Source organism: Carya illinoinensis, chromosome 12 (assembly GCF_018687715.1).
Source record: "Carya illinoinensis cultivar Pawnee chromosome 12, C.illinoinensisPawnee_v1, whole genome shotgun sequence".
Taxonomy (NCBI): domain Eukaryota; kingdom Viridiplantae; phylum Streptophyta; class Magnoliopsida; order Fagales; family Juglandaceae; genus Carya; species Carya illinoinensis.
In genome coordinates, this window is record NC_056763.1 from 24,938,129 (window position 1) to 24,958,697 (window position 20,569).

General features: G+C 36.3%; 2 protein-coding genes and 1 pseudogene across 2 annotated transcripts; 2 read left to right on the plus strand and 1 right to left on the minus strand.

Moving 5' to 3' along the window:
* Window positions 1–9,637: 9,637 nt before the first annotated feature.
* LOC122289961 (caffeic acid 3-O-methyltransferase 1-like) lies at window positions 9,638–12,659 on the plus strand. Its single transcript, XM_043097425.1, has 4 exons — window positions 9,638–10,259; window positions 10,371–10,681; window positions 11,802–11,866; window positions 12,090–12,659. The coding sequence occupies exons 1-4, from the start codon at window positions 9,829–9,831 to the stop codon at window positions 12,390–12,392; spliced, it is 1,110 nt and encodes a 369-aa protein (XP_042953359.1). The 5' UTR covers window positions 9,638–9,828; the 3' UTR covers window positions 12,393–12,659.
* Window positions 12,660–12,991: 332 nt separating this feature from the next.
* LOC122289962 lies at window positions 12,992–15,914 on the minus strand (annotated as a pseudogene).
* Window positions 15,915–16,561: 647 nt separating this feature from the next.
* Window positions 16,562–19,493, plus strand: LOC122289963 (caffeic acid 3-O-methyltransferase 1-like). The gene is made up of 4 exons (XM_043097426.1): window positions 16,562–17,092; window positions 17,203–17,513; window positions 18,767–18,831; window positions 19,071–19,493. The coding sequence occupies exons 1-4, from the start codon at window positions 16,665–16,667 to the stop codon at window positions 19,371–19,373; spliced, it is 1,107 nt and encodes a 368-aa protein (XP_042953360.1). The 5' UTR covers window positions 16,562–16,664; the 3' UTR covers window positions 19,374–19,493.
* Window positions 19,494–20,569: the final 1,076 nt, after the last annotated feature.

A 20,569-nucleotide genomic window follows, 5' to 3' on the forward strand; every position in this document is an offset into this window, starting at 1 on the left:
CTGCCGACTGATGAACCACGTGATGTGGCTCGGGTTTTCGAATGAAAACCTTTCCTCCTTCCGGGATACCTTGACTGTGGTCTCCCCCTTGCTGTTAGCGCTTCACTTGATGTATCTTGGTGTACCTGTTTATCTTTTCTCCGGTACTCATTGCTAATTAAAGAGCTAGATACATCGTCAAAACTAATACTTTCCTTCCCATACAATAGAGTAGTAATTAGATGCTCATATGTATCGGGCAAGGAATTTAACAAAAGTAAAGTTTTATCTTCATCTTCAATTTCAACATCTAAATTTAACAAATCAGCAAGAATTTGGTTGTAACTATTCAGATGTTCAGACATAGAAATACCTTCACGAAATTGGAATCTGAAGAGCTTCTTCTTCAAGTGCAAACGGCTCTCAATGCTCTTCTTCATGAACTTATCCTCCAATTTCTGCCAAAGTACCTTAGCATTTGTCTCTCTCATGACAAAATACTTTTGTTCTTTGGTAAGGCATAATCGGATTGTACTACAAGCTTGAGTATTAAGCTTCTTCCAATCCTGATCAGTCATATCATCTGGCTTTCCTCCCAACGCAATATCCAACTCTTGTTGGATCAACACATCCATGACTTCACACTGCCACATGCCGAAGTTGCTTGTTCCATCGAACTTTTCAACTTCAAACTTGGCATTTGACACAGTGGACCGACGCCCGGAGCTACTGGCATTATCAGAACTCCTATCTCTTCCAGATCTTTCCATTTGAATTTAGAAATTTTAGACTCAAAATTTCAAAATTCTAACCGTACGGATGAGTCCGGAACGATCCAAATAGTAGGAAAGCACTATTTGATTGCTCAAATCCGACTCCGAATGGCTTAGATCAAGCCGAAAATGGATCTGAAAAACGGATGGTTGTGATCTGTCTGGCGCGTGGGATGCACGCGCTGAACAATGCGCGTGGGGCGAGTAGGCGCGTGAACTTCACGCGCTACAGCACTGTGTGCGCGTGGGGAGCGCGTGGGGGAGCGTGAACTTCACGCGCTGAACCACTGTAGGCGCGCGTGGGGGCGCGTGAGGAGCGTGTCCGACACGCGTCTTTTTCCTCTGGAGCGCGTGGGGCGCGTGAAGTGCAGCAGATGCACGCGCCGATCTTCTAGGGGCGCGTGTGGGCTCTTCCGACCTCCGTTTTCGATTCCGTTTGCGGCAATGGATTCGTCTCAACGCGAGGAACACCCTGGAGTTGTCAGAAATTTATTTTGACCAACTTGAATTTTCGGACAGCTTGAACCAGAGCTCTTGATGAATTTTTACTGTAGAAATGAATAGTACCACACTAAGTCAGTTCCTAGGAAAGATTGGAGGGTCACAATGGACACACTTAAAATTTCCAATCTCCTAGACAGAACCTCCTTAGACTGTACGTATCCACACTACCACACCAAAACTTCACCCCACAAAAAAACCTAGTGGCTCTGATACCAATTGTTGCGCCACAGGCCTATCCGAAAATCACACAAAATAATTTTAAAGTGGTTCAGCAAATTGCCTACATCCACTGGAGCCTCTTTTATAGAATTTGTACGAGGTTTACAAATCACTCTACAAATTTCTATCTCTCTCTCACGTCCCTCTTTCTCTCTATTTTTCTTCTCTCCCATTGCTTCTTTCTGCTGATCAGAACTCTCCTATTTATAGGAGAAGTTCTCTTCAGCTGCTGATTTCAGTGCAGCAATCAGCTGCTGAAAATATGGAGTGGGAGCCTAATAGAAACAAGGCACCGAATGGTGCCTAACAAGACAATGCACCTTACTGTGCATGTACAAGTCATGCCACTTGGGTGGCTGGTCAACAGAACCTTCATCCTAGCTCGATGAAGTCCATGCTTATATATACGTACATACTGGAAATATCAGTCAATTACATTCATGATCGCCACCATTAACGTTACAAATTTCTCGAGGACTCTACTAGTTTTATAAATTATGTATAAAAGCTCTTCAAAGTTTAAAGGAAAATCAAACTCTCAAGCATTGCTCACAAATTCTATCGCGATTCAAGTCTTTTTGAGGATCTTTTTACCTCATTGTTAGTCCTACATGGACAGCCGTTCATATAAAGGAACTTGGGGTTACAAAGAGAAAAAGTAAAAACCCAAAACCAATTTAGAGCTAAAAAAATATAAAGACATAAACTTTACGAGAAGATTAAAAAAAAAAAACTAAAATTTTTGTGCCTAATAGCAGGAAGACTTGCACGATCTAAAGAGAATAGAGTAATCATATGCTTAAAGATTTGAATGAGATATGAAAAACTTACCATATGTCCCATAGCACTACAATTTAAACTAAATCTTAAAGTTGACAATTCTGCAAAAGTGTTAGTATCAACACCCAGAAAACAAGACAAACCAGCAATGATAAAGCAATTATTGGAACAAGCTAAACATACATGCTATTGCTACCAAGGGTGCACAGTACTATTGTGTAAATTACAACTAATATAAGATTAAAAAAACAACAATACTACAATTATCTACATCTAATATACAAGCAGCCAGCCCTTCCTAGGTAATATATATAGCCTTTGATTTCCTTAAAAATAGACATATTATATATATGTACGTATGTATATATGTATAAGACTGTTGTATAATGCCCCTTTCTCCCTTCTTTGTAAAGAACTCAGCTATGCAATTAACCTCTCTGAAAACCTTATTAGTAAAACTAACATTGCACAAACCAGCTGATTTGAGTACTGGAACAACATCTTCATCACATTCAAAAGCTCCGGATGAATCGAGTAAGCACCATTCAACCATTCGATCACGTATTAATTTTTAAAGATCGCATAATTAATCTTAATTACTTGGCAATTAGACCCGCTTGGTCCAAATATTCCCTCGGTCCTGCAACTTCCCTATGTTTTTCATTCCCACATGAGTAAGTGTATATTTACCTTCTTCCCTCTTACCTTTTTATTTTATTTGCTCCTTAAAAACATTATGGTAAGATTTTATAAAGATTATAGATCAGAATATTTTATAATCATGTATTGAATATATTTTATTACATGCCTAATTAATCACTCTTACAACTAAACACAAGTACTAATTAATCATTATAATAATTTTAGTAGGAGCCTATATAGTTACCGCCAAAGCTTATTGTATCATAAATAATTAGGGGTGTATAATCGAATCCAGATTTTTAAATCCGGGAGGTTATCCGTTCGGATAATCCCGAAAAAAATTTGGGCGATAACTTGATGTAAATCCAGAGATCTGAATTTAATAACTTTTTTAGCTTTTTATTTATTTTTGTTTAAAAAATACTTTTTAAAACTTTTTAAAATATTTTTATAGTTATTTTTGAAAATTTTGATATCATGTTTAATATCCAGATTTAAAAAAATATATATATATATATTTTAAACACTTTTTAAAAGTTTTTTTTCTTATAAAAAAAAGATTTTTAACAATTCAAAAGACTTTTTTTTATAAGCCTTTATGTTTATTATTTTCTTATACAAATTAAATAATAGTACATCAACACACGTACACACGCACATTACCTGTTAATTTTCCCTTCATTTGGTAGAAAAATTATTTAATTAGGCCTCGCATGGATCAACTCGATTGGGGTGCGTCACATCGTGTGAACTAGGAGGCTACGGAATAATCCTATGTTTAACTTACATGGAACTGAGAATGTTTGAAATCTACCTTACTTTACGGTGGTGAATTGCTTTGCTTTATATAATTGTTTGCAAAATATACGTTAATACAAATTAATAAATTTACAATAAAAGGAAACAACGTACAAATAAAACTTCCACAATCATGACAGTCAACTCTCACATATATGGAAAGAGTTTGATTGAGGAGTGATATCCTCAACACCCCCCGCAAGCTGAGCGTAGGATTGGATCAGACGTGGAGCTTGGATCGGAAGAAATCAAAGAGTGGTCGAGAAATGCTCTTGGTGAAAATATCAGTAACCTGCAAATGAGAGGGAACTTGCTAGCGACAACAAGCTCACGGAGAAAATGATAGTCCAACTTAACATGCTTAGTCCGTTTGTGTGAAACCGGATTGGAGCTCCAAAAAAGGGCACTTTTATTGTCACATAAGAGAAGAGGCTACTGTGGGATGGATACCTGGAGGTCATGCAGGAGATGTGTGAGCCAAATGAGTTCGGCAGCAGTGGAGGCAAGGACACAATACTTAGATTTGCAACTGGAATGAGAGACAGTTGGTTGCTTCTTAGCACTCCAAGAAACCAAGTTGTCGCCGAGCTAAATAGAGTAACCAGAGGTTGAATGACGAGTATCGGGACAGCTAGCCTAATCAGCATCAGAATAAGCAACGAGAGCACCAGGAGAGGAGGAGGGACGAAAAGTTAAGCCAAAATGAAGGGTGCCTTTGACATAGCAGAGGATACGTTTAATAGTAGAAAGTGATCGTTAGTTGGAGCATGCAGGTATTGACTAACAGAGTTGACTGCATAAGCAATATCAAGACGTGTGATGGTTAGATACTGGAGGGCGCTAACAAGAGATCTGTAGAGAGTGGGGTCGAAAAATAGAGGACCATTGGCGGACAGATGCTGAGAAACAACCATGAGAGTGTGAACAAGCTTACTGTCAAGTAACTGAGCTTGAGAAAGAATATCCCGTGCATATTTGAGTTGACTGATGAAGAGACCATCAGAAGTGGAGGAAGCTTCTAGACCAAGAAAGTAACTGAGGGAGCCCAAGTCCTTAGTGGCAAACTCAGAATTGAGTTTACAAGTGAAGCTGTCAAGAAGGGAAGAATTGTTGCTTGTAATAATGATGTCATCAACATAAAGAAGCAGGTAAATAATATCTGACTGCTTATAAAAGATAAAAAGAGATGGGTCAGCACGACTGCAAGAAAAACCAAGGTGAGTGAGAAAGGAGCTAAGGTGTTGGAACCAGGCACGAGGTGCTTGTTTGAGACCATAGAGAGCTTTCTTCAACTGGCAGACATGATCAGGGAAGCGAGGATCAATATACCCTAAAGGCTGCTCCATATAAACTTGATCAGTGAGAGTACCATTGAGAAATGCATTCTTGACGTCAACTTGACGAAGGGGCCATTTCTATGTCACAACAAGAGAGAGCACAACGCGAACAGTGGTGGCCTTGATTATAGGACTGAAAGTATCAGTGTAGTCAAGACCAGGTACTTGTGTATAGCCTTTGGCAACAAAGCGTGCTTTGAGACATTCAACAGATCCATTAGGCAGGTACTTGGTCCGGAAAACCCATTTGGAGCCCACAATGTTGGTGTTGACAGGTTGAGAGACCAAAATCCAAGTACGATTACTCTTAATGGCATGGATTTCTTCATCCATGGCAGCAAGCCAAGCAGGATTCTTAGCAGCAAATTTGAAACCTTTAGGCTTAGTTGATGCAAGAAGAGCAGGAAGAAGACCAGAAGAGCCCAAGAGGCTAAGATGCGCTGGGTGACGAGTCTTGAAAAATGAAAATACCAGCTTTAGCTCTTATAATCATAGGATGAGAACCAAGCAGATCCACGACAGTAGGAGCAGGAACTGCACTAGACTCAGGTAGAGGAGCCAAGTGCTGTAAAGAGGGACCTACAAGGACTCATTCACTGAATCAGTACACATAATACACAAGTTAGACCCAGATTGAGTAATATGTGGGGAAGAGGTGTCAGAGGGGGGGCGGATCGGTATGGAGGGGGCCAGGTTCAAGGAAATTGAAAAAAATTAAAGGAGGATAGGGGTTGGTCCTGAGAGGTGGCAAGGGAAGGAAAATGAGTTTCATCAAATTGAGCATGGCGAGTGATGTAGAGCCTAGAAGTGATGGGATCTATCCAGCGAAATCCTTTATAAGAAGTACTGTAACCCAAAAAAATACAATGAATGCTGCGAGGAGAAAGTTTGTTAGGCATATAATCATGTAAGCAATGATAGACACGGCAACCAAAAGGGTGAAAGTTTTCAAAATTTGGAGAATGACCATACAAAATCTCAAAAGGTGACTTACCTTCAAGAAGCTGTGTAGGCAAGCGGTTGTTGATGTAGGCTGTAGTGCTGAAGGTGTCAACCCAAAAACGAGGAGAGATATGGGAATGAAAAAGAAGGGTGAGGCCTGTCTTAGTCAGATGACGATGTTTTCTTTCAGCACGACCATTCTGGGTGGGTGTGTATGGACATGAGAGCTGATGATGAATGCCTGAAGAGCGAAGATGATCTTGAAAGAAATTACTAGTGAATTCAGCACCGCCATCACTTTGAAAAATTTTGATACGAGTAGAATATTGATTATCTACAAATTTTTGAAATCGAATAAAAATTTTATGAAAATCAGATTTCAATTTCAAATGATAGAGCCACGTGAAGCGAGAATAGTCGTCAATAAATAGAACATAGTAGACAAATCCTAAATTTGATTTGACAGGGGAAGGACCCCAAAGATCGCAATGGATAAGATCAAGCACATTAGACGACCTATATTCATTTCGAGAATAAGGTAAGACTTTTGGCAATTTGACAAGTGCTACATAAAGCAGGAGAAGGCAACAAAGAGGTAAGACAAAACTGTCCTTTTTTATTTAAAAGAGAAATAACAGAATGATTAACATGTCCAAGTCGTGCATGCCATAAATCATAAGATGCATGAAGCGATTTATTTTTAAAGACAGAAATAAAAGCAGGATTGCCTCGTTCAAGCACATATAAGCCACCATCACGCTTGCCGGTTGCCACCATCGTTCCTGTTTGAGATTCTGAATATTAAACAAATTATTAGTAAATGTAACAGATAATGGAAAATCAGATGTTAATTTACTAATGGAAAGCAAATTTTTGGTGAGGCGAGGAACAATGAGGACATCAAGAAAATGGAGATTCGGGATAGGAGAAATTTTACCGGTGTGGGTAATGGGAAGTGACGCACCATTCCCAACAATTACGCAATCCTTACCCATGTAACTTGTGGACTAGTCCAAGTGGGTTGAATCTGTAGTCATATGGGTCGAAGCCCCTTTGTACACAAACCAGTCGGACACCACGTTTTCAAAGAGGTTGCAAGAACTGGTGAAGGCTTCGGTGAGTTGAGTAGATGGCTCACTCCGAGCGTAGCGTTGGCGACATCGATCAGCATAGTGGCTGTCCATCCTGCAAATTTGGCAACGTGGAGGACGATGGCGCTGACCCGAGCTAGAGCGTCCTTGTCCGCGGCTAGAGGAGAGAAGGAGGCTGAGCAGGTGCTGGTCCATAGCCTTCCACGCTAGGTATTTGCTGTTTGGTGTTTGAGAGGTTGGTGGGTCAAATGGGGGTGGCGGCACAAGGGTGCCATCAACGTGACCGAGCAAATCTTGACTCTCAAGAAGGGGAAGAAGTTGACTCTTCCAAAAGAGGTAGTTGGATGATGATAGTTTGATGGTGAGCATGTGAATCAAGGTGTTGAAGGGAAGGAGGGTGGGTGCGGGATCAGAGGCCATTTGGATCGAAGGAGGTTAATCCAGGTATGCTCTTCTTCTTCTTCTTCTTCTTCTTCTTCTTTATTTTTTTTATTTTTTTTTATATCGGGAAATCCAGGTATGCTCTTGATACCATAAGAATATTTGAAATCCACCTTACTTTCTGGTGGTGAATTGCATTGCTTTATATAATTGTTTGTAGAATGTACATAATTAATATAAATGAATAAATTTACAATAAAAGGAAATAATGTACAAATAAGACTCCCACAATCACGACAGTCAACTCTCACATATATGGAAAGAGTTTGATTGAGGAGTGATATTCTCAACAGGAACAACGACACAAAATAATAAATATGACAAAAAAAAAATTACAATTACAAACTGAAATAATTACACAAATCATATCAATTTCTTGGTATTTTTTAAAAAGTAAACTAAACCTTTTTATTTTCTTTTATTATTTATTTATTTATTATTTATATATATATATTTTCTGTTTTTTGATGCACAATCGTGCTTCCACTGATGTGAGATGGCGTGGAAGAGGCACTTATATTATGGCCAGGGCCCAGATTGTTATGATAGCACACCAAATCAAGATTACCCTTTTAATTAGAAAAACAAAACAAAACCTAACATGACCTGAGATTATTTCGATGACTTCGTTTATATAAAAGGTTGGATTTTTCAAGATTTGAATACTCAAAAATGATTGCAATTTTTTTAATGCAATGACAGAGATTTCCAATTGAAAGACCATATTTTGGGTTTTTTTTTTTAAATATTTATTTTTCTGCATTTTCGTACGTCTTCTAAAAGACCCGATTATGGATTCATAACCGAATCCGAATTCTTCTTATCCGCCCGAATCCAATATAAGAAGAAATCATTCGAATTCACCCAGATTTACCTGGATTTTTTATTTCGAATCATACCGGAATTTTCTATGCACATCCCTAGAAATAACACCATAATAGTAATCAGAAAACTTATTTGGTCTAACACCATTTTTAAAGGGTGACTGCCAAATGAAGTAATAAAACACCATCGCGAGGAGAAGTACAGGTGAATCGATTAGTATGATTAAAAATGATTAATTAAGTTGTTTTTCTATGGGTAGGACGCGCGTGGCTAAGTATTGATCCACCAGTATAATAATGAAGTTTGTGAGAGTGAATAAATTATTAAATATGGTTAAAAATTATTTAAATATGATTTTTTAATATTATTTTAATATTAAAATTTGTAAAAATTATATTAATTTTTGTATTTGAATAATAATTAGGTAATTATTAAATAAACAATTTACCATTTGAAATAGAAAATTATTTCGTGTTTGAGAATCGTACAAATAATTACATTTGTATGCTATTCTATTCCTATACGTAAGCTTTGGAATGGAATTGAGAATATTACGTTTTATATTTGGAAGGCTGAAAAGGTCAGAGCCTTGTTTTGATCTTAAAGTCGTCGAGTCGGCAGGATATTTCTTTAAAAATAATTAAAAAAATTAGACATTTACAAATTTTTTTTTGATATTTTGATATTTTTTTAAGGTGAAATACATTTCATTATTTTTACGGAACAGGCACAAAATTTATATATTTAAAATTTGTATAAATTATTTAATCATTTATATTATTTTAAATATCTTTCTATACTTAAACCTGTAGAATATAATTAAGAATATTCGGTAGTTTTATATTTGGACAGTGAGATAAGATTAGAATATTATTTTTTTATATTATTATTATTTTAAAATTTTAAAAATTAAATTATTTATTATATTTTGTGTGAAAATTTAAAAAAATTATAATGATGAGATGATTTTTTAATCTACACATCTCCTAGAATGCTGGGAATGATATGAGAATTTTGTGAATAGTAATAAAATGATTTGTAAATAGTAGTGAGATAGTTTGAGTTAAATATTTTTTGGATCTTGAAAAATGAGAGTGAGAAAATTGAATAAAAAATATTATAAAATTAAAATATTATTATAATATAATTTTATTAATATTATTTTTGTTTGAAGATTTCAAAAAATTGAATTATTTTTTATTTTTTATTTGAAAGTTTGGTAAAGTTGCAATGATTAGTTTGAAAATATTTATATTTGAATAATGTTTGAGAATGAGATGAGATGAAAGTTATTTTGATAATAAGAAAATTTTCCAAAGATTATCCATAGACGGATGAAGAGGACAAACGTGCTTTGAAAATCATCCTCTAATATCTCAGATGGTTATGAAATATTCAAAGGTCTGGTTCCAATAAACAAGATCCCTGCAGCTACCTAGCATCCTTGACCTCACTCATCAAATTTATACACTTTTATTTGATATCAAAACCACGTACATGAGCTCTAAGGAAAGTCAGATGGGAACATCCTCTACTGAAGATCAGGAGAGTGTCTCCGAGTATGCTATGCAACTAACAGGTGCATCGGTGCTGCCCAGTGTGCTGAAAGCAGCAATAGATCTTGGTGTTCTTGAGATTATTGGGAAAGCAGGTCCTGGAGCCCTTCTCTCTGCTTCCCAAATAGCATCCCAGCTCCCCACTCACAGCAACGCCAACCTTGTTTCGTCTAATTTGCTTCTTGATTGTATGCTACGCGTTCTAGCTAGCCACTCAATTCTTACTTGCTCTATCACCCACCAGAACGATGGCCACGTTCTCAGGCTTTATGGTTTGGCTCCTGTCTCAAAATACTTTGACCGAAACCAGGATGGTGGAACACTGGCTCTCCTATTAGATCTTGTGCAGAACAAGGTCATCATGAGTACCTGGTATTACAATTAGTTAACAAAAGCCAATTACTTGTGTATTGATTGTTGAGATCACCACCATCTAATTCTCTCTGTTTTTGCATAATTTTTTTGATGAAAACGTCATGACAGGGACCATTTGAAAGACGCAGTTCTGGAAGGTGTACTACCCTTTAACAAGGCTCATGGGATGAACATGAGTGAGTTTGTGCTAAAAGATGCAAGACTCCGTGAAACATATGTGGGCTCAATGAAAGGTTTCAACCAAGTAATTTTGGAGAAGATCCTTGAGACGTACAAGGGCTTTGAAGGTCTGAAGTCGCTTGTGGATGTGGGCGGTGGTGATGGCACCATCCTTAACATTATCATATCCAAGTACCCTGCCATCAAGGGTGTTAACTTTGACTTGGCTTCCGTTATAGAAAACTTGCCCTCCTATCCTGGTATGGATTTCAATATTTTTGTCAAATAGTTATGTGCATAGAAACTACTGCTTTTCATTACAAATGTGAGGAAAAATTAAGGACGGTAATATGTGAGATCATCCATAAAATATGAATGATGACAATAAATTAGTGGATCTGTATTTGATATAAATGAGTTCAAGTCAAAATGAGTTAACCTGTTAAGACACGAATGTTAATAAACAGGTCAATCCACGATAACTCGTTTAAATTTTATTTCAAAATGACAATTTTATTATTGTTGAGTTGTAATATTAATATTTTTTAATATGTTTATTTTAATATGTTTATGTTTTTATTATTGGGATTGTAATTTTGGGCTTACGCTAATGTTTGTTATTGTTGGATTTGTAATATTAGTTTTATTACATGTTAAAATCTGGAAAAATTGATTTTTTTGTTAGTAGGTAATCTTTTTATTATTTTTAAATATTATGGCTATTAAGAAATATAAATTTAAGCTTTTATATGAAATTATGTTCATTTAGTCAAATGAGTTCAATCCCTTTTATATAAAATGGGTTGAATTTGGTCGTATTGTGCTAACTTGTTTCTAATTAATTATTAAACAAGTCGAAACTGGCCATACCGTGTCACTCGTTATTTAAATGAGTCATATTAGGGTTTGAAGGTATAAACAATTTAGCTTAAAGTGTTGCATTCAAATTGATCCATATAATAGAATATTCAAGACTTGACACGACACGAACATGACCTACGAATACGAATTGCCACCCCTAGAAAAATGATGTTTGCACCGTGCAATGAGAACTAGGAATATCGACTGACATGCTTTGCTTTTAAACCCAACCTTGAGTAGATATATATAGACCACATGGTGGACATAATATAATGTGACCCCAGATGCTCCTTCATATCAACAAGTTTCTAGCATGCCAAGGAATATTAGCCAAAATATGAGAAAGGAGCTATTCGAGGCTAGATTTTAAGTTAAACTCAAAATAGAGTTGAAGTGGAACACCCTAGCACAGCAATGACTCACCTGTATATATGGCATCTGATGAATCTTGGGGTTGTGTATCTCAAATAAATCACTTCTTTAGCTGTGTTAACATTGAAAAACCGCTTTAATTTGTAGGTATTGAGCACGTTGCAGGAGACATGTTTGTAAGCATTCCAAAAGGGGATGCCATTTTCATGAAGGTTAGGTTCAATACTATCAATACCAATTGAAACATTGGTTGTGTCCGTCGTAAGACAACTGAGATTCCTCTAAAAGTTACTCTTTGTGTCTTCCATGGTACTGAAGAGAACAACAAACATAAATTAACATATTCGTTGGTTGCGTATTTAATTGAATTGATAATTTTTAGTGGTTCATTCTGTACAGTTTCTAACTGACATAATTGGGATGTGAATGAAACAGTGGATAATCCATCAGCACGTCGACAAAGATAGCTTGAAGGTACTAAAAAACTGTTACGAAGCGCTACCAGAGCGTGGGAAAGTGATACTAGTTGATATGGTGGTTCCAGAAGTCTCAGAAACTAGTGCTGCTCATAAAAGCTTCTTTCAGTTATATTTGTTCCTGCTGAATTCGAACCCGCTGGGTCAGGAGAGGACAGAAAGAGAATTCGAAAGTTTGGCAAAAGCAGCAGGATTTTCTAGTATTCAGGTGGCAGGCTTTGCTTGTGGCTTTTCAGTCGTGGAGTTCTACAAGAATATGTAGCATTTTGGTCATGACATGTTCATGCCTGTATCAGTAGCCCTATGTAATAATAACAACAAAATCCCACTAAGCAATGCAATGTTCTAACTCCCGGCTCATATCATATAATGTTTAGTCATGACTGAGTGGCTGAGCCTCTACACTGTGTTGTGGTGCGGTAGAGTTTTTCTAGCTCAGTTTTGGTTGTTGCTTCATGCTTGGCGTGCTCCTTGTTGCTCTTGTTGCTTCTGTATTACACTAGTTATCGCTTATGCTGAATTTTTGCTATTTCTCGTTGTGTTATTCTCTTTCTTGTTGAGTATCGTTAAGTGATTGGCCTTTCCAAGTTGCTGAATTGCAAGGTTGTTGCTATTTTGTTAATACTCCTCATTGAGTGCTGCTAAGGGTTGGTAACTACTAGTGGCTGCTCCGCATTATAATCCGTCACTTTTGCGCTCTAGTAGATTCCTCTTTGGTGTTCGAGGTTCTTTTATTGTGTATATGCTGCAATGTAATTGGTTTGCATTGGGGTTAATTTTAGACGTGCGAGAGGATTGTAATTTTTTTACACTCATTGTGGCAACTTGTTGTAGAGGCAAAGTTAAGACAGGGGTAAGAGTGTTGGGGTTGTCTCATATCAGTTGTGGAAGGGGCTAGTAGTCAATTATAAGTGGAAATAAAAGCCTCACTACTTAAGCTAGCTTTTGAGGTTAAGAGATGCCCAAGACTGTACAACACTGATATCAGAGTCCAGATTTACCAACAGTTTGTAGGAAAAATGGATTTTCATTACTTCCGACCAAGGGCCTGATGTGTGAAGGAGAGATTGTTGAGGTTATCTCACATCGATTGTAGTAGGGCTGGTGGTCAATTTATAAGTGTGAGGCAAACCCTCACCTCTTGAGCTAGTTTTTGAGGTTGAGATAGGCCCAACACAGAGCTTCAAGAAAGATAGTTGCATAAAGAACTACACTAAGAATTTTCTTGATTAAAATGCATGCATACTAAAAAGGACCAACCAGAGATCTATGAGACATGATCATGTATACATATGGAAAAGAAATCAAACACACAAACCCCCCAATTACAACATCCAAATCCACCCAATTGCAACGCCCAACAAATCAGCAATTGCTCACTCTGGACCTACTGCCGCTCTATCTGAATAGTCACGTGACTGATGTTGTACTCTCTTCTAATGTAGTCTATAACCTTATTCAATACCATGTCAGCATCAGCCTCGCGCTTGATTATAACATGGCAAGCCAATAAGGCCTTCCGCTCGGTTATGGCCCAAATGTGCAGCTCATGGATAGCAACTACCTCATGCATCTCACAGTCCTTTTTCAAGCTTTGTGGCATCAATTTCTCTAGGTGTGCTCTCCATCAAAACCTCCACAACATTCCTTAGCATCCTAATTGTTGTCCCCAGCACGATTGCAGAAAATATAAGGGTGCATATCAGATCAATAATCTTCCACTTGGGTTTATACCAAATAATTGCCCCACCGATCATAACTCCAACACTTTGAATGGAATCCCCAAGCACATGAAGATAAGCACCCTGTACATTTATGTTCATTTGCTTCTTCTGTTTAGCTGCATACTTGGACTTCGTTTCACCTTCACTGCATGTCTTCAGCAGAGGCTCGGTGTGATTTGCTTCGTGGAAGATGATGTGTGGTAATAGTTATCACATGGTTATGTATTTCATCATGATCCCCATGTCCATGTCCATGATCGAACCATGATCATGTCCCACAAGAGAGCCATGGCAATATTAACCACTAAACCAAATGCAGCAACGACAAACATAAGAAAGCCCTGAACCTCACCAGTATCATTGATAATTCTAGTAATGGCTTCATAAACAAGGATCCAAGCAAGAAGCCATATCATCTGAATGGAAACAAGAGCACCTGATATTTCAATTCGAAAGAAACCGTATGATTGACATGGAGTTGCCTCCCATCCTGATGCCCAAATCGAGAATAGCGATATTGCAAATGCAGCAACATCAGACAACAGATGAGCGGCATCAGTCAAAATTGCAAGACTGTTGGCTTCGATACCTCCAACGACTTCCACACTCATGAAGATGTCACAGAGTATAACAGCGATCAAAAGTTTTCGCATGGACGCTGACCGTTCATTGGCATCTTTGGAACTAGTTTTTGTTGGGAATGGACCGAACAAACAATGACTAAGTTGAAGCAAATAACAGCGGAAGCAACAAAAGAAATGACAATCACACAAAGAACTGACAATCACACAAAGAACACCAAGATTTAAGTGGTTCAGCTCAATGTGAGCCTACGTCCACTGTCGGGGTCGGTTTCAAACGATTTCACTATGAACAAAGATGGAGTACAAGAGTATTGATCACAAAATCCTCAATCCTAAAGCCCCAATACACTCAATGGACTCTTAGGATTGTATACAAAAGGATTCTCAAAACTCTCTCTAACTTGGCTGCTGAACACACACCAAAATGAAGAGAAAATGATGTATTTATAGGACAAGGCGCTAGGCAGAACATTCGCTCGAGCGAACGTCGAGCGAAGTGTCGAGCGCACGTTAGGGTTGCATTCTCGCTCGAGCGGACTGTCGAGCGGAGGTCGAGCGAAACTCTCTGGAAGATTTCGCTCGAGCGGACTGTCGAGCGGAGGTCGAGCGAAACTCTCTGGAAGATTTCGCTCGAGCGTCGCTCGAGCGGCACTGTAGCGGCACTGTAGCAAACCCCAAAAAACACATTTTCAGCAGGAAATCAAGCCAAACTCAACTGTTTTAGCATCTGAAAATCCACATGCTGCTTCCCCACAGATCCTGCTCCCACCCAGACTTGTTCCACACCTGGCACATCTCCACATACTTCACTTATATGGCCATGTTCGGAATTTTGCACTTCCATCTGAGAATTTATGAACAATGAAGAACATGAATTCTTTCTCGGATATTGTTAAGTATAGGCAATGTTAAGTATATGCAAGCATATGATTCTCGTATGCAATAACAAAATGACTTCATAACACGTTGCATTGTTGTAATACAGAATACATAATGAGCAGGAAACTATCTCAAAATCAAGCTTATGCACATTGATAGGAATCCAAGACAGTCCAGATATGTAACTTCATAGAATAAAAGATAGAGACCTACAAAGAGGAAATGAAGTGCATAAATAAGAATGTGACTACCTTCCAAGAGCCTAAGAATGGGCTCTTGGCAACAAACAAAAAATAATGTAAGGGAAAATATTTGTACTGCACAAGGTCATCAAAGGACAAACTGAGAAAATAATACAAACAAACTTCGCCACTACAAGCAAAATCTGATTTCAAAGCCATACTAATAGGTAGGGCCCATAATTCTTCACGCACTTGAGAGTCAAATGGGGCAATCGAGTCAGATTGGAGGTAGTGGTGGTGGCCTCCATTTTCTCATCATCAATTCACCAAATCTAGCAAGCAGCCAAAGTAAGGTGATGCCATTTTAAATAAGCCACCCCAAATTTTTTTTTTTTATATATTTTTATATTTTTTTACGGTGAAATTTATTTTATTATTTTTTATGGAACACGCACAAAATTTATATATTTAAAATTTGTACAAATCATTTAATCGTTCATACTATTTTAAATATATTTCTATACTTAAACCTTTAGCATAGAATTGAAAATATTCGGTAGTCTTATGTTTGAATAATGAGATGATATTAGAAATTTAGAATATTATTTTTTAATATTATTGTTGTTTTAGAATTTGAAAAAATGAAATTATTTATTATATTTTGTTTGAAAATTTGAAAATATTATAATGATGAGATGGTTTGTGAATAGTAGTGAGATAGTTTAAGTTAAGTATTTTTTAGATCTTGAAAAATGAGAAAGAAAAAGTTTAATAACAAATATTATAAAGTTAAAATATTATTATAATATTATTTTTATTTAGAGATTTGAGAAAATGGAATTATTATTTTTTATTTGAAAATTTGAAAAAATTGTAATGATTAGTTTAAAAAATTTATAACAATTGATTTGAAAATATTTATATTTGAGTGATGTTTGGGAAGGAGACGGGAGGGAATGAAACGAGAGTTTGAGATGAAATTTTTTTCCAAAGGTTATCCATTTAGAGGGTTAAAGAGGTCAAACACGTGCTTTGAAAATCATGCTCTAATATCTCATGGTTATGAAATATTCAACGGTCTGGTTCCAATAAACAAGATCCCTGCAGCTACCTAGCATCCTCAACCTCACTCATCAAATTTACAGACTGATCCTATTTGATATACATGAGCTCCAAGGAAAGTCAGATGGGAAAATCCTCTACTGAAGATCAGGAGAGTATCTCCGAGTATGCTATGCAACTAACAAGTGCATCGGTGCTGCCACGTGTGCTGAAAGCAGCAATAGATCTTGGTGTGCTTGAGATTATTGGGAAAGCAGGTCCTGGAGCCCTTCTCTCTGCTTCCCAAATAGCATCCCAGCTCCCCACTCACAGCAACGCCAACCTTGTTTCGTCTTTGCTTCTTGATTGTATGCTACGCGTTCTAGCTAGCCACTCAATTCTCACTTGCTCCATCACCCACCAGAACGATGGCCACGTTCTCAGGCTTTATGGTTTGGCTCCTGTCTCAAAATACTTTGACCGAAACCAGGATGGTGGAACACTGGCTCCCCTATTAGATTTTATGCAGGACAAGGCCATCTTGAGTACCTGGTATTACAATTAGTTAACAAAAGCCAATTACTTGTGTATTGATTGTTGAGATCACCACCATCTAATTCTCTCTGTTTTTGCATAATTTTTTGATGAAAACGTCATGACAGGGACCATTTGAAAGACGCAGTTCTGGAAGGTGTACTACCCTTTAACAAGGCTCATGGGATGAACATGAGGGAGTTTTTAGGGAAAGATCCAAGACTCCGCGAAACTTTCGTGAGCTCAATGAACGCCTTAAGCCCAGCATATATGGAGAAGATCCTTAAGACGTACAAGGGCTTTGAAGGCCTGAAGTTGCTTGTGGATGTGGGCGGTCATGATGGCACCATCCTTAACATCATCATATCCAAGTACCCTTCCATCAAGGGTGTTAACTTCGACTTGGCTTCCGTTATCGAAAAGTCACCCCCCTATCCTGGTACGGGTTTCGTCAAATAGTTATAACTCCATAGAAACTATTACTTTTCGTATCCGATAATCTTACATTTCGTATCCGATAATTAATTTTTTTTTTTTTTTTTTCCTTTTGCTATTAGAATCTGAATTGAAAATCTGAAGTTAGAAATGACCTTTTTGCATAATATAGAAGAAAAAATTTAATCTATCAATGTAATCATGTAATTTAATTAAAAATAAATTTACTTTTATAAAAAATTAGCATTCTTTTACTTTTTAATGTCAATTTTTTATAAAAGTAAATTTATTTTTAATTAAATTACATGATTACGTTGATTAAATAAATATTTTTTCTTGTAAATTACCCTTTCATATCAAGGGCGGTGAGGAAAAATGATGCATGCACCGTCGAAGGCATCGACTGACATGCTTGGATTTTAAACCCAACCAAGTGTAGATAAATATAGACCACATGGTACTGGACATAATATTATACAATACATAAAATACTATGTTACCCCCGGATGCTCCTGCTTCATATCAACAAGTTTCTATCATGCCAATGAATATTGGCCAAAATCTGAGAAAGGAGCCGTTCGAGGCTAGATTATTATTTTAAGTTAAAACTTCAACCAAAATAAAATGAAGTAAGAATTCATGAAGTGGAACACCCAACTACCGCAATGAGTCACCTGTATGCATGGCATCTGATGAATCTTATCATGTTGGATTATTTAAAGTATAATTTTTCTGATTTGACTTTGACTTCTTTTAAAGTTTCCTCTAATGTGATTTTTTATTAGTTCGACATTAAAAAGGCAAGCAAAGTTTTAGTATTTTATAAGTGAATAGGTTTCACAATACAAAAATGGAATATAAAAGTATACACATAATAGTATTGTCACCTATTGTGAAGTACTCACCACATACATGCGCGCGGCGCATAATTTTCAATGACAATTATTTCACACATTGATAGAAACTGTTTTATTTAAATTCAAATGAAACATTTTAGCTGCTATTATTACATCTGTTCATTCTAATATTAGTGTTCAGTGTTGTATCCTGAAGACATAATTGTCAAATTTTCTTTTGTAGAACTCAATTCGTAAGTGGAAGGTAATATTTATTTAAGAGATAAATTAACAATCACTTCGCTATTCGTAATTTTCAATCTCTATTTGCTATTCTTTTCTAACATCTTGCAGCAGGATATCTCAAATTAATCACTTATTTAGCTGTGCACGTTAACTTTTTGAGAAATCGATTTTGCAGGGATCGAGCACGTTGCAGGAGACATGTTTGTAAGCATTCCAAAAGGGGATGCCATTTTCATGAAGGTTAGATTCAATACTAAAAATCAATACCAATTGAAACATGATTGGCTATGTCCGTCATAAGACAACTGAGATTCCTTTAAAACTTGCTCTCTGTATCTTCCATGGTACTGCAGAGAACGACAAACATAAACTAATATATTTCTTGGTTGCGTATTTAATTGAATCGCTAATTCTTTAATTGGTGGTTCATTCTATACAGTTTTTAACTTACATAATTGCATGGGATGTGAATGAAACAGTGGATAATTCATCATTACAACGATGAAGATAGCTTGAAGGTACTAAAAAATTGTTATGAAGCACTACCAGAACGTGGGAAAGTGATACTAGTTGATATGGTGGTTCCAGAAGTCTCTGAAACTAGTGCTGCTCATAAAAGCTTGTTTCAATTTTATTTATTCATGATGAATGCGAACCCGCAAGGTAAGGAGAGGACAGAAAGAGAACTCGAAAGTTTGGCCAAGGCAGCAGGATTTTCTGGTATTCAGGTGGCAGGCTTTGCTTATGGCTATTCAGTCGTGGAGTTCTACAAGAATATGTAGCATTTTGGTCGGGACATGTTCTAGCTATGACCGTATGAGTAGCCCTATGTAATAACAATAACAAACCAACTTTTGTTTGCTCATGTACTGATCTTATTGATATGCAATTTGGTTAGGGTACGTGGTGTGTTTTCAAGTTTTAAATTTGATATAGAAATAATTAAATAAAGGTTGACATACATTTTCACAAGTTATAGAAATAAGTGACTCTATAAAAGATCGATATATAGAAGAGTGATTGAAATCTATGAATTAATGTAAAATCTATAATTTCATCTGATTGTTTGAAAAGTATTAAAAGTCAAACAATAGGTCTTAGAGACAAAACCCTAACTTTAAAGGTAATGTTGAACGATATAATGTCAGATTTGTAATCAAACATTTTACTCAAAAATGAGCATTGCTCAAAAAGAGATTTTCTAATAAATTTGAAGGGCTCATTTAGGATCACTATAACATTAGTAACTCATTACGATTAAGTGTTACATCAAATGAATGTAAAAATATTTGTAGAGTGAAAGTTTGAAATCTACAAGAAACGAATAAAATGACTAATGAGAAAAGGTAAACTATTTTTTGAAAAATAGCATCTGAAATTTGATAATATCAATACTGTTTTTGAAATTAGAAAAAGTATTGATTTTAATGTATATATCCAAAAGTCAGTGGGAGTATATTTGTATTTATGCATGTATATAATATTTTAACAAGTATAAATCATGGTTTGTAGTATGACATTAAAGTTATATATCTAAAAGACTTTAAAAATGAAGTTATGAATAAGATATCATTTATAATCGGGATTGAATTTTAATACCAAGACAAAAACTATTATGATTGTCTTAGGGTGGGTTTGAGTGTTGAGAAGTATTGAGAATGGTTATGAATAGTAGTAAAAATTAGGTGAAAAGTAATAATAAATGAATGAAAAGTAATAAAAAGTAGGTAAAAAGTAATGAATAGTAATAAAAGTAGGTGAAAAGTAATAATAAAATAATAAATAGTAGGGAGAAGTTTTGCGTAGTGTTAGTAAAGTTGCATAGTGTTTTGAAAGACTTTACATAAATAATTTTTGGTCCATAGAGTTTTGAAAGACTTTGATAAAATTTTAAATAGCTAAGTATCAAGGAGAATGTACGAAAATAAATAATGTCTATATAATATATCAATACTACAGTTTTAAGAAAATGTTGAAA

Coding starts and splice junctions, on each gene's coding strand:
- LOC122289961 (XM_043097425.1), top strand. CDS start 9,829: ATGAGCTCTAAGGAAAGTCAGATGGGAACATCCTCTACTGAAGATCAG. Junction 10,682..11,801: donor AAACTTGCCCTCCTATCCTG/GTATGGATTTCA, acceptor TTTAATTTGTAG/GTATTGAGCACGTTGCAGGA. Junction 11,867..12,089: donor GGGATGCCATTTTCATGAAG/GTTAGGTTCAAT, acceptor TGAATGAAACAG/TGGATAATCCATCAGCACGT.
- LOC122289963 (XM_043097426.1), top strand. CDS start 16,665: ATGAGCTCCAAGGAAAGTCAGATGGGAAAATCCTCTACTGAAGATCAG. Junction 17,093..17,202: donor AAGGCCATCTTGAGTACCTG/GTATTACAATTA, acceptor ACGTCATGACAG/GGACCATTTGAAAGACGCAG. Junction 18,832..19,070: donor GGGATGCCATTTTCATGAAG/GTTAGATTCAAT, acceptor TGAATGAAACAG/TGGATAATTCATCATTACAA.